The sequence below is a fragment of the Phyllobates terribilis genome, unplaced genomic scaffold, assembly GCF_046119375.1.
Source record: "Phyllobates terribilis strain yellow unplaced genomic scaffold, ASM4611937v1 Scaffold_1__5_contigs__length_1240528914, whole genome shotgun sequence".
NCBI classification, from domain to species: domain Eukaryota; kingdom Metazoa; phylum Chordata; class Amphibia; order Anura; family Dendrobatidae; genus Phyllobates; species Phyllobates terribilis.
The window spans coordinates 99,605,957-99,620,315 of record NW_027362761.1 but is presented as its reverse complement, the minus strand read 5'-3'; the positions used below and the strand labels follow the sequence as shown (position 1 = coordinate 99,620,315).

At 44.4% G+C, this 14,359-nt stretch overlaps 1 protein-coding gene across 1 annotated transcript in view; it reads right to left on the bottom strand.

Annotated features, from left to right (window-relative positions):
• Positions 1-14,359, bottom strand: part of WDR64 (WD repeat domain 64) — an 87,879-nt gene that overhangs the window by 37,688 nt on the left and 35,832 nt on the right. Inside the window, exons 14-16 of the mRNA XM_073636895.1 lie at positions 6,668-6,840; positions 6,130-6,300; positions 2,779-2,909 (exon numbers count right to left, since the gene is read on the bottom strand). Coding sequence (XP_073492996.1) covers positions 2,779-2,909; positions 6,130-6,300; positions 6,668-6,840 — 475 coding nt within the window. The remainder of the gene's footprint in view (positions 1-2,778; positions 2,910-6,129; positions 6,301-6,667; positions 6,841-14,359) is intronic.

The window sequence follows — 14,359 nt, the reverse complement described above, 5'->3', positions numbered from 1 at the left end:
CAGCCAGTGAAGTCCTCACATTAATGGAAGATGTAGGTTCCCATAGTGGTTTGCTGGTGTAGTGCAACATGTAACAGAAGAAAAGTACTGATATGTACAACCGTGAAGTTCCTGCTTCTGGTTTGTGCAGAAGATGTATTCTTTAGGTGTTATGCCTACTATCTGATTTATATACTTCTCATCAGTTTGTTCAGTAATGAAAAGTCTGTTTTTGAACTATGGCCTCTCTCTCGTTTGTCTCTACTTTGTTAGGTCCTGATCTGCCATGTCTAGCGGCAGCATGTAGTCTGCAGTGGTGTATAGCTAAGGTAATAGCACAAACACACACAGCCAGGATACCCTTATTCTGTAGCGTATCAGGGCATGGATAAGACCCTCAGTCATGGTCACCTTGCCCGATACAGCTGCTTTTGGCTGATTTGCCAAAGGGAATTGTGTGGCCTCATCCACAATAGCTTAGCAAGAAAAGTGTCATGAACATTGTTATGTGATCACTCTCAAACTGTCAATCGCATCAGCACATAGTGTGCACTCTCTTTAGGAACCCCTATGCATTTTGGGATGCTTTTCTTAACTAAAGAATTTAATAAAATTGAATAACATTCTTTCCAAGCATCTCAAGTGTAGTAAAAGTGACAAATTACAGACGCTATTCAATGTGTCAGTTTCCTGTCTAAATCCAAAAGCTAGGCTGAGGATTTAAAAAAAGTTTGCAATTGACAGCAGGATAACAATCTAACAAAATACAGGGTACAGTTCATCTTCAATAGAATAATGTAAGTGGTGGCTAAATTGTGCAATAGGGTACACTATATGGCGCATCGGCACGACATATACACTAATATGTATAATGCACTATTTATCTGGATAACGAATGGCATTATCTGGATACAGATTAGCCCCATTTGCTTTTATGTTGCCACAATTTGGTATAAACTGAATATATATATATATATATATATATATATATATATATATATATACAGACCAAAAGTTTGGACACACCTTCTCATTTAAAGATTTTTCTGTATTTTCATTACTTTGAAAATTGTACATTCACACTGAAGGCATCAAAACTATGAATTAACACATGTGGAATTATATACTTAACAAAAAAGTGTGAAACACCTGAAAATATGTCTTATATTCTAGGTTCTTCAAAGTAGCCACCTTTTGCTTTGATGACGGCTTTGCACACTCTTGGCATTCTCTTGATGAGCTTCAAGAGGTAGTCACCGGAAATGGTTTTCACTTCACAGGTGTGCCCTGTCAGGTTTAATAAGTGGGATTTCTTCCCTTATAAATGGGGTTGGGACCATCAGTTGTGTTGTTCAGAAGTCAGGTTGATACCCAGCTGATAGTCCTACTGAATAGACTGTTAGAATTTGTATTATGGCAAGAAAAAAGCAGCTAAGTAAAGAAAAACGAGTGGCCATCATTACTTTAAGAAATGAAGGTCAGTCAGTCCGAAAAATTGGGCAAACTTTGAAAGTGTCCCCAACTGCAGTTGCAAAAACCATCAAGCGCTACAAAGAAACCGGCTCACATGAGGACCGCCCCAGGAAAGGAAGACCAAGAGTCACCTCTGCTTCTGAGGATAAGTTTATCCGAGTCACCAGCCTCAGAAATCGCAGGTTAACAGCAGCTCAGATTAGAGACCAGGTCAATGCCACACAGAGTTCTAGCAGCAGACACATCTCTACAACAACTGTTAAGAGGAGACTTTGTGCAGCAGGCCTTCATGGTAAAATAGCTGCTAGGAAACCACTGCTAAGGACAGGTAACAAGCAGAAGAGACTTGTTTGGGCTAAAGAACACAAGGAATGGACATTAGACCAGAGGAAATCTGTGCTTTGGTCTGATGAGTCCAAATTTGAGATCTTTGGTTCCAACCACTGTGTCTTTGTGCGACGCAGAAAAGGTGAACGGATGGACTCTACATGCCTGGTTCGCACCGTGAAGCATGGAGGAGGAGGTGTGATGGTGTGGGGGTGCTTTGCTGGTGACGCTGTTGGGGATTTATTCAAAATTTAAGGCATACTGAACCAGCATGGCTACCACAGCATCTTGCAGCGGCATGCTATTCCATCCGGTTTGCATTTAGTTGGACCATTATTTATTTTTCAACAGGACAATGGCCCCAAACACACCTCCAGGCTGTGTAAGGGCTATTTGACCAAGAAGGAGAGTGATGGGGTGCTACGCCAGATGACCTGGCCTCCACACTCACCAGACCTGAACCCAATCGAGATGGTTTGGGATGAGCTGGACCGCAGAGTGAAGGCAAAAGGGCCAACAAGTGCTAAGCATCTCTGGGAACTCCTTCAAGATTGTTGGAAGACCATTTCCAGTGACTACCTCTTTAAACTCATCAAGAGAATGCCAAGAGTGTGCAAAGCAGTCATCAAAGCAAAAGGTGGCTACTTTGAAGAACCTAGAATATAAGACATATTTTCAGTTGTTTCACACTTTTTTTGTTAAGTATATAATTCCACATTTGTTAATTCATAGCTTTGATGCCTTCAGTGTGAATGTACAATTTTCATAGTCATGAAAATACAGAAAAATCTCTAAATGAGAATGTGTGTCCAAACTTTTTGTCTGTACTGTATATATATATATATATATATATATATATATATATATATATATATATATATATATATATATATATATATATTTTATTCCAGCCAAATAATCAATCCAGAAAATACAATATGAACCTCTAACATTTATGAAACAGCCAACACACTTCAACGCAGGGGTTGAAGAACTTACACAAGTTGAACAGCTGATGATTCCAAGCTGTACATGTTTATTTCTCCATGTAGACTTCCAGTTACAATAATAACATTATCCTCCATCTTGAGTGCATCAAAACATATGATCATTCTTTGATGAGATTTAGTCTGAAAATAGTGTTATAACATAACATGTTTACTTGCATTTTCTGTGTATTTAAAAGGAATCTGTCATTAAGATCAATATCTCCCTCCCCCCAACCCAAACTTCACACGGGTATGCAGATCTTTGAAGGCTAAATCTATCAACATCTTTATATCTTCATTCTGTTTTTGCAATCTCGAGAAATCAATATTTTATTTCAAATGTAAAAGTACACCAGAGATGATCTCGTGTGTATGTATGTATATACACTGCTCAAAAAAATAAAGGGAACACTCAAATAACACATCCTAGATCTAAATGAATGAAATATTCTCATTGAAAACTTTGCTCTGTACAAAGTTGAATGTGCTGACAACAAAATCACACAAAAATCATCAATGGAAATCAAATTTATTAACCAATGGAGGCCTGGATTTGGAGTCACCCCCAAAATTTAAGTGGAAAAACACACTACAGACTGATCCAACTTTGATGTAATGTCCTTAAAACAAGTAAAAATGAGGCTCAGTATTGTGTGTGGCCTCCACGTGCCTGTATGACCTACCTAGAACGCCAGGGCATGCTCCTGATGAGGTTGCAGATGGTCTCCTGTTGGACCTCCTCCCAGACCTGGACTAAAGCATCCACCAACTCCTGGACAGTCTGGGGTGCAACATGACGTTGGTGGATGGAGTGAAACATGATGTCCCAGATGTGCTCAATCGGATTCAGGTCTGGGGAACGGGCGGGCCAGTCCATAGCTTCAATGCCTTCATCTTGCAGGAACTGCTGACACACTCCAGTCACATGAGGTCTGGCATTGTCCTGCATTAGGAGGAACCCAGGGCCAACCGCACCAGCATATGGTCTCACAATGGGTCTGAGGATCTCATCTCGGTACCTAATGGCAGTCAGGCTACCTCTGGCGAGCACATGGAGGGCTGTGCGGCCCTCCAAAGAAATGCCACCCCACACCATTACTGACCCACTGCCAAACCGGTCATGCTGAAGAATGTTGCAGGCAGCAGATCGCTCTCCATGGCGTCTCCAGACTCTGTCACGTCTGTCACATGTGGTTAGTGTGAACCTGCTTTCATCTGTGAAGATCACAGAGAGCCAGTGGCGATTTTGCCAATCCTGGTGTTCTGGGGCAAATGCCAAGCGTCCTGCACGGTGTTAAGCATACTGAGATCATTCATGTGTGGGGTTGCTTTTCATCCAAAGGAGTTGGCTTGCTTGCAATTTTGCCTAAGAATATAGCCATGAATATATTCTGCTCATAAAAATAAAGGGAACACTTAAACAACAGAATATAACTCCAAGTAAATCAAACGTCTGTGAAATCAAACTGCCCACTTAGGAAGCAACACTGATTGACAATCAATTTCACATGCTGTTGTGCAAATGGAATAGACAATAGATGGAAATTATTGCCAATTATCAAGACACACTCAATAAAGGAGTGGTTCTGCAGGTGGGGACCACAGACCACATCTCAGTACCAATGCTTTCTGACTGATGTTTTGGTCACTTTTGAATGCTGGTTGTGCTTTCACACTCATGGTAGCATGAGACGGACTCTACAACCCACAGAAGTTGCTCAGGTAGTGCAGCTCATCCAGGATGGCACATCAATGCGAGCTGTGGCAAGAAGGTTTGCTGTGTCTGTCAGCGTAGTGTCCAGAGGCTGGAGGCGCTACCAGGAGACAGGCCAGTACACCAGAAGACGTGGAGGGGGCTGTAGGAGGGTAACAACCCAGCAGCAGGACCGCTACTTCCGTCTTTGTGCAAGGAGGAACAGGAGGAGCACTGCCAGAGCCCTGCAAAATGACCTCCAGCAGGCCACAAATGTGCATGTGTCTGCACAAACGGTTAGAAACCGACTCCATGATGGTGGTATGAGGGCCCGATGTCCACAGATGGGGGTTGGGCTCACAGCCCAACACCGTGCAGGACGCTTGGCATTTGCCACATTACACCAGGATTGGTAAAGTTGCCACTGGCGCCCTGTGCTCTTCACAGATGAAAGCAGGTTCACACTGAGCACATTTGACAGACATGACCCCTTGTGAGACCATATGCTGGTGCGGTTGGCCCTGGGTTCCTCCTAATGCAGGACAATGCCAGACCTCATGTGACTGGAGTGTGTCAGCAGTTTCTGCAAGATGAAGGCATTGAATCTATGGACTGGCCAGCCCGTTCCCCAGACCTGAATCCGATTGAGCACATCTGGGACATCATGTCTCGCTCCATCCACCAACGTCACGTTGCACCCCAGACTGTCCAGGAGTTGGCGGATGCTTTAGTCCAGGTCTGGGAGGAGATCCCACAGGAGACCATCCACAACCTCATCAGGAGCATGCCCAGGCATTGTAGGGAGGTCATACAGGCACGTGGAGGTCACACACCATACTGAGCCTCATTTTGACTTGTTTTAAGGACATTACATCAAAGTTGGATCAGCCTGTAGTGTGTTTTTCCACTTTAATTTTGGGGGTGACTCCAAATCCAGGCCTCCATTGGTTAATAAATTTGATTTCCATTGATGATTTTTGTGTGATTTTGTTGTCAGCACATTCAACTTTGTACAGAAAAAAGTATTCAATGAGAATATTTCATTCATTCAGATCTAGGATGTGTTATTTGAGTGTTCCCTTTATTTTTTTGAGCAGTGTAGAAATGTATGTAAAGAACCTCCAGGAACAACTTCTCCCTATGATGCAGGAGCAATTTGGTGAACAATGCTTTTATTCCAGCATAATGAAGACCTTTTCACAAGGCAAAAATGATGACTAAGTGGCTCAATGAACAAAACCTTAATATTTTGAGTTAATGGCCAGAAAAGTCCCCAGATCTCAATCCCATTGAGAACATGTATCTATTGCTCAAAAAGTGAGTGGACAAACAAAACCACAGAAATTTTGATAAACTCCAAGCACTGATTAGACAAGAATGGGTTGTCATCAGTCAGGATTTGGCCCAGAAGCTGATATCCAGCATCTTAGGGAGAAATGCAGAAGTCTTGAAATATCTGGGTTAACACTGTAAATAATTTAGTCTTTGTCAATACAAGTATAAAACTTATGATATTCTTATAATACTAGTACTTTTGTAATCATAGAAACATCCGATTAAAAGATCTAAAAACACTGAAGCAGCAAACTTTGTGAAATCCAAAATTTATGTCATTCTTAAAACTTTTGGCCACGAGTGTACCATGCATTTGACCAATACTACAAATACCTGTTGCTCATTATATCCTCTGAGCTTTGCACCAAATGGGATTTTGACGGCTGGTAAATGTTTGGTACGTCCCACGGGTTTGTTGTGCGCTGGTTCTAATATCTTAAACCAAAGACCATTATCTTCATTAAATTCCATGGTTACAAATAAGGCAGGATCATCCTCCCTTCCCTTCGAAAAATAAATCATTGTATTACTCATCTGGCCTTCTCCTGTCATTGAATCAAATACTGGTAACACCATCCACTAAGTTATATCATTGTATACAATTTTTTGTCACTCATGTCGATCAGTATCGGTAAAAAAAAACAATTTAGAGATATCTTTTTTTATCAGCATTTTGTCATTCCTCCTTTATTCTCCAGTGTAAGACTATGTACAAACATCCTGTGGCCAAGCCAAAAATGTCAAGGAAATCCGACATATCCAGGAGGAATAGCAGAGGAAGGGCACATCTATGTAAGGAAAGGTGCCCCAGAATTGTTACACCAGGTCTAAAGTCCTACATTCATTTAGAGACAGTAAAAGTATTAGAAACCTGAATCATTTTTATATTCCCGCGGACATCCAGTGCAATAACCATGTGCTGATTATCATCGCATCTCAGGTAAGTTAGCTGACAGAAGCCTTCATCTTCATCTCTATATCTTCTATTGGGATGCAGAGCCTTGATTTCATAGCCATTTCCAAAATCCCATATTTTCAAGGACCCTACATAAGAATAAACAGTTCTGTATAGTTGAGTTTACCTTTGTGCTTGGATAAAGAGTTCTAATTAAGGTACATATAACTGCAATATGCACTTTTTATAGAAGACCACTTTAAGCTTCTGTAGCAGTTAGGTTATAACTTCACTTTCCAGACTTTGGTGTGAATAGGTCAGCAACATTTAGAATGTATTTACATATAAAAGCCAATTCCATCTATTTGGTCATATTATTGGGTGGATTTATTCTGTTACTCCCTTCTTCTGAATCCAGCACCAAGCGCTTCATCATCCTTCTGCAGCAGCCAGCTTCTTCTGCTCTTCTACAGACAGGTTGCTATTGCAACCCCATGCACTCTGGTGTCATCCCTCTCCTGGGCCATGTAACCAAGTGTTGAGATGCCACCTAAGAATTCAGTTAGTTAACATTAGTAGTGATGAGCGAGTATGTTTTGTTAATCCTTTCGCCGAGTATGCTCGGGCCGAACTCCGAGTATTTACAGCTGCTCGGTGATATGGTTGAATCACTCCCGTGTGCATGATTTGCAACTGTTTGACAGTTTTATTACATGTGAGGAATGTGTAAGAAGCAGACATTCCTCACATGTATCAAAGCTGTCAAAAAGTCACAAATCATGCACAAGGGAGTGATTCGAACATATCACCGAGCAGCTGTAAATACTCGGAGCTCGGCCCGAGCATACTCGGCGAAAGGGTTAACAAAACATACTCGCTCAACACTACTAAACATTAGTGATGAGCGAGCACTAAAATGCTTGGGTACTTGTTGCTCGGGTCGAGCAAATTGGAATACTCGGGTGCTCGACCCGAGCAACGGGCCCAATGTAAGTCTATGAGAAACTCGAGCATTTTTCTGGCGGCTTCCCCCCGGCGGTCTGCAGAGGGCCTAAAAATTGCCCAAATCGATGGGAACAGTGCTCAAATGACATGGGGACAGCATGGGGAAGACCCCTGGAAGCATTTCTGACTCCCAGGTCACTTCTGTCAACAACGTTGTCAGAGGTATTACGCCACTTTTACGGACTCACAATAAAACATACCAAAAGGAAACCAAAATGGATTTTCCTGGGAAATATGTTAAGGAACATCCTTTCCATGACATGTACAATGTATATAAAGCAAAATAAGTAATCAAAAACAAAAATACTCCTCCACACCTTTGGCTATGTTCACACGTAGCGTTTTTGATGCGTTATTGCACTTATGCATTGCTTTCAACCAAGACACATGCATTCACCGGGAAATGTCATTTTAACATATTACAACCTTATCTGGCCAAGTGGTGTGTGACACATCATCAGACACATGCATACAGTGCTGAAAAGACATGGGAACAGCATGGGGAAGACCTCTGGAAGCATCTCTGACTCCCAGGTCACTGCCTAAAAGTGTGCCCATCATAAGTGATCCTTGGCGCATGCGAAGATGCCTCCCGCCATGAACATGTCGTTGCAGACTTGCAGCAATCACCGTCCACGTCCTTGTCCCACTGCAGCGTTCAGTTGTCCCTACCCCATTCCTTGGACTGCAAGGGCAAGTATGAAGGCAGCCAGCCACCCACCCACCCACAGGCTGCAATACTATACTGCCAAATTTTTTACATCTGCTTGCACTTGAAATGTGGCCTTTTAGGCTCGTGGAGGCGGAAGCTCTTCACAACCTCAAGCCGGCAGCAGCCGGGTGTCCATACTCGGTCCCCAGCCACCATTATATTTCCCGGTATCGCCTCCGCCTTCCACAAGCACGGGTCCCACAACATTACCCGTGCCCTCCCCAGTGCACTTACTGGGAAGGACCGCCAAACCACAAACACGTGGACAGGTGAATGTGGCCAGGCACGGTACGAAGCCAGTCCACAACTTTTTTTGCTGACAGTTGTATTTAGCTCGGTGAAAGGACTGGCATAGAGGGAAACCCTATCTACCCTGCATGTCATTTTTCACAGGAAGTCCTGTAATGCAGCTTGTTGCAGAAGCAATGGCAGCCCGTCCAACATCAACTCGCCCTTGTTGGTGGTGCTTTGACACACACACATCTTTCTTTGTGCATTTAATTTCTTGAATACAGAGTTGGACAATGGCCTGATCTGTAATGCGGTTTGAGAAATAACATGCATAAGCATGGCCGATCCACATTAGAAAAGCAGCCAAAGAGTGTCCGGGAACCTTCCCCCACACTTTTCTTAGCCAGGGCTGCTTTTCGGCAGGGTTGGACGGGCCCACCAAAGAACCGGAGACTCCTCCGGCGGGCCCTGGCTTCTCCTTCAGGAGAGTTCATAGTGCCGAGGTGAGACCATGATGATGATAGAGGCCACCATCTGCTTAGTTTTCTGTTACTTGGAATGCAAGTGCAAGTATGCAGCCAGCCACCCACCCACCTATAGGCCGCAACACTAAACTGCCAGATTTCTGGGGAGCTTTTTGCACTTGAAATATGGCCCTTTAAGCTCGTGGAGGCGGAAGCTTTTCACAACCTCATGCCGGCGGCGGCTGGGTGTCCATACTCGGTCCCCAGCCGCCACTATATTTCCCGGTATCGCCTCCGACTTCCACAAGCACGGGTCCCACAACATTACCCGTGCCCTCCCCAGTGCACTTACTGGGAAGGACCGCCTAACCACAAACACGTGGACAGGTGAATGTGGTCAGGGACGGTACGGAGCCAGTCCACAACTTTTTTTGCTGACAGTTGTATTTAGCTCGGTGAAAGGACTGGCATAGAGGGAAACCCTATCTACCCTGCATGTCATTTTTCACAGGAAGTCCTGTAATGCAGCTTGTTGCAGAAGCAATGGCAGCCCGTCCAACATCAACTCGCACTTGTCGGTGGTGCTTTGACACACACACATCTTTCTTTGCGCATTTAATTTCTTGAATACAGAGTTGGACAATGGTCTGATCTGTAATGCGGTTTGAGAAATAACAAGCATAAGCATGGCCGATCCACATTAAAAAAGCAGCCATAGAGTGTCCGGGAACCTTCCCCCACACTTTTCTTAGCCAGGGCTGCTTTTCGGCAGGGTTGGACGGGCCCACCAGAGAACCGGAGACTCCTCCGGTGGGCCCCGGCTTCCCCTTCAGGAGAGATCATAGTGCCGAGGTGAGACCATGATGATGATAGAGTCCACCATCTGCTTAGTTTTCTGTTACTTGGAATACAAATGCAAGTATGCAGCAAGCTAAAATAGGCCGCAACACTAAACTGCCAGATTTCTGGGCAGCTTTTTGCACTTGAAATATGGCCTTTTAAGCTCGTGGAGGCGGAAGCTTTTCACAACCTCATGCCGGTGGCGGCCGGGTGTCCGTACTCTGTCCCCAGCCGCCACTATATTCCCGGTATCGCCTCCGCCTTCCACAAGCACGGGTCCCACAACATTACCCGTGCCCTCCCCAGTGCACTTACTGGGAAGTACCGCCAAACCACAAACATGTGGACAGGTGAATGTGGCCAGGGACGGTACGGAGCCAGTCCACAACTTTTTTTTGCTGACAGTTGTATTTAGCTCAGTGAAAGGACTGGCATAGAGGGGAACCCTATCTACCCTGCATGTCATTTCTCACAGAAAGTCCTGTAAAGCTGTTTTCACTTGAAATGTGACCTTTTAGGCTCGTGGAGGCGGAAGCTTTTCACAACCACATGCCTCATGTCTATACTCGTTCCCCAGCCGTCACTATTTCTCCCGGTGTTGTCTCCGTCTTCTACAAGCGCCGGTCCCTGAATATTAATGCTGGTACTTTTCTGTGGGAATTTGCTTGCCTCTTGCTAGCCTGGAATATTTCCAGCAAACTATGGTACGACACCATGGTACTAGCACTGCCCCCAGTACCAGTAGCGAAGCCATCCCCAATTTCCTTCTCAGTAATTTTATTTGGTAGACTGAGTGGCTGACCAAATACATTTTCTCACAAAGGAGCTGAAGATAGAGTGGCAGTAGGTGCAAGTTTCTCCAGCCTGTTAGATATTAGAGGGTGAACGGCAGTACATTGGATCAGTGGTTAGCACTGAAGACTTGCAGCGCTGGGATCCTGGGTTCAAATCCCAGCAAGGACAACATCTGCAAGGACTTTGTATGTTCTCCCCGTGTTTGCGTGTGTTTCCTCCTCAGTAAAAAAGCAGCCATAGAGTGTCCGGGAACCTTTCCACACACTTTTCTTAGCCAGGACTGCTTCTTGGCAGGGTTGGATGGTCCCACCAGAGAATCCTTTGGCTTCTACCTCAGGAGAGTTCATGATAGCGCTAACTTTGCAGCTGCTATGGGGATCTTGAGCGGGGGAGAAAGGTTAGCCCTCAGAATCAAATCATCTGGTGGGCACAATGTTTTTCAATCTGAAATATCTTCCCAGTGGGAATTGTATTTCACCACAGCCATATTCTTTAGCTCGGTGAAAGGACTGGCATAGAGGGAAACCGTATCTACCCTGGCTGTCACTTCTCCGTCACCAGGTTCCGCCCATTGTCACACACGACCATGCCTGGCTGTATGTTCAGCGGTGAGAGCCACAGATCAGGCTGCTGTGTTACAGCTTTCAACAACTCTGCAGCGCTGGGCGGTTTGTCAATTAGGCATTAAGCATGTTATCTTCAGCACAGCCTGTTGCCACTTGGCCAAGGCAGTGCTGCAGTGCTGTCAGCTTGTGACTGATGTGGTCATTTCGGAGATGGAGGAGGAGGTGCATGAGCTGAACAATGTGATTACATTGTTGTTAAATTGATGAAGCTGTTTTTTTATACTAAAGAAAGATCCTATTGTTTTGTTTTTTTTACGTTTTTTTTTAAGACAAATGCATTCACCAGGAAATGTCATTTTAACATTTTACAACCTTATCTGGCAATGTGGTGTGTGATACATCATCAGACACATCCTGTTTTATTTATGATGGAGGGACTCTGAAAGTCATAAAGCCTATTTGTATAGGGACATCGGATGGCCCTTACTATTCTTAAAAGGCCAGCAGTCGGCCCTAGTTATTGTTAGATAGCCATCAGCCGGCTATGCTTTGTTGTTCCCATTATTAACAAGTGGGTCTCCTATACTGTTATTGCGTATCCAGTGACTGCAAGGGCTGCCAAAAATTTGGACGCAACCCAATACCCCTTTGAAGAGACATAGAGGAGGGTCTCAGTAAAAAAAATGTTCCCATTATAAAGGAGCGGGTCTCCTATAGTGGTAATGCCCATGCTGTGACTGCACGGGCTGCCAAAATTTTGAAAAACCCCACTAAGAATTTAAAGACAGATAGAGCAGGGCCACAGTAACAAGGTACGACATGTTCCCATTAGAAAGGAGAGGGTTTGCTATACAGTTATAGGGTATGCAGTGAGTCCAACGGCTGACAATTTTAGGAAAAACCCCACTAAGAACAACAACCTTTTGACGCTGCTCTGGGTTCAATAGTGGTGTGCTGCGGTCCCCTAGAAATTGGGACTGGAAGGTCAGCCGAGAAGATGTGGGTGTTTGTTGTGGCACAATTTCGGCTTACCCACGGCCTTGTCCTCAGCCTCTGCATGCACCATTACCATCACGTCCAGTTCCCCGTCCCTTGCCACGTGCTTTGCCCATTTTAAATGGAGGACAGTATCTTCCACGCTCACTACAAATGACTGAGTTTGGAGCGAACTAATATGTGATCCGTGTGACGGAGAAAACACAGTTTTAAATACCTGGCCTGTAGGTAAGTAGTTTGACCAGCAAACTGCTGTGAATTGCTTCACTGACACACTGAAAGAAATTTTTATTGGAGGCCAGAAATGGCAGTATTTTCTGACAACATATATGTGACCCGTGTGATGGAGAAAACACAGTTTTAAATACCTGGCCTGTAGGTAACTGTTTTGAACAACAAACCAGTGTCAAAAACTGTGCTGACACACTGAAAAAAAAATTTAATGGAGGCCAGAAATGGCAGTATTTTCTGAAAACGTATATGTGATCCGTGTGACGGAGAAAACACAGTTTTAAATAGCTGGATTTTTAGCACTGTAATATGGAAAGGACCTGGCTGTATTCTGCAGTGCCAACAAGCAAATGGGGCAGAAAAAACGTGTTCTTTGGATTGCTTTTTAAGCAAATAATGAGGATTAAGATGCAAAAACAATTATTCCTGGCCCCTGAGACCTGGGCCTATTTCCAGAAATATCTAACAGCAGCAGAAGGCAGAACTGATATGGAGCCTCTTGTGCTATATGCACTACAGTCTGCTATATACACTGCCTGCCTGCCTATATACACTGCCAGCCTGATATCTCTGCAGATGGATTAGTTAGTCCTCAAAAGGACGGTTTGTTAAGATGGATATGTGTAATGTACGGTTTTTCTCCCTACACTACCTAATACACAAGCAAATCTCTCCCTGACGCAGCAGCACCTCTCCCTACACTGTCTGATCTGGAGTGACTGTGACGAGCATGGCGGCGCCAGGTCTGATATACACCTGATGAAACTGTGCAGCCAGCCAATCACTGTAATGCCCACAACCAACATGGCTACGGCATTACAGTGCATGGCAGGCAATCCCTGCATGTTCATTGGCTCTCTAAAGAGCGTCAAACATGCAGGGAGGGGAACCGAGTTCCCGTCCGAGCAACCCGGAAATACTCGCCGAGCTTGTCGAGCACCATGATGCTCGGGCGAGTACCAAGTAGTGGCGAGCACGTTCGCTCATCACTGGATAACATACATGTTTCTACAGTGCAAAACTGCTCTACCAGTCTACTACTCATTAAGGACTCTCTGACAAACTTAACCCTGCAGCTCAGTTTACTTTGCTATTTCACTCTGCCAGCGCTGCATAAAGACATTCTGACAAACTCAGCTCTGCCACTGAGTCAACTTTCCTATACAACTGTATCTGCTCTGCATTGGATTCTGCAGGAAACTGAGCTCAACCACATCACTGAGTATACCCTACTTCCTTCTGGATTACCACTTTGCTATGTTGTTGCTTTTACTCTACTTTATTGGTTCCCATAATTCCAGTTATGCTTCTCGTGTTGCAACTACAGTCTCTGGAGCTCAATCTCTGTTGCCCTGCTGCACCAACATTACCTGTGCACATTGCATAATAGCTACTAGTGTTGAGCGAGTATGTTCTATTAACCCTTTCGCCGAGTATGCTCGGGCCGAGCTCCGAGTATTTATAGCTGCTCGTTGATGTGGTTGAATCGCTCCCGTGTGCATGATTTGCAACTGTTTGACAGCTTTATTACATGTGAGGAATGTTTATTTCTTACACATTCCTCACATGTAATAAAACTGTCAAATCGTTGCAAATCATGCACATGGGAGCGATTCAACCATATCACCGAGCAACTATAAATACTTGGAGCTCGGCCCGAGCATACTCGGACAGAACATACTCGCTCAACCCTAATAGCTACCCATTCAAACCCAGGATCCTTGAGGATCTCAGCCATGTCCAAGTCCGACTGTGCACCCGCTCCCCCGCATTCATGTTTTTATAAAAAGAAGATTTTACTTCATGCAGTGTGCCATCCCGTGCATTT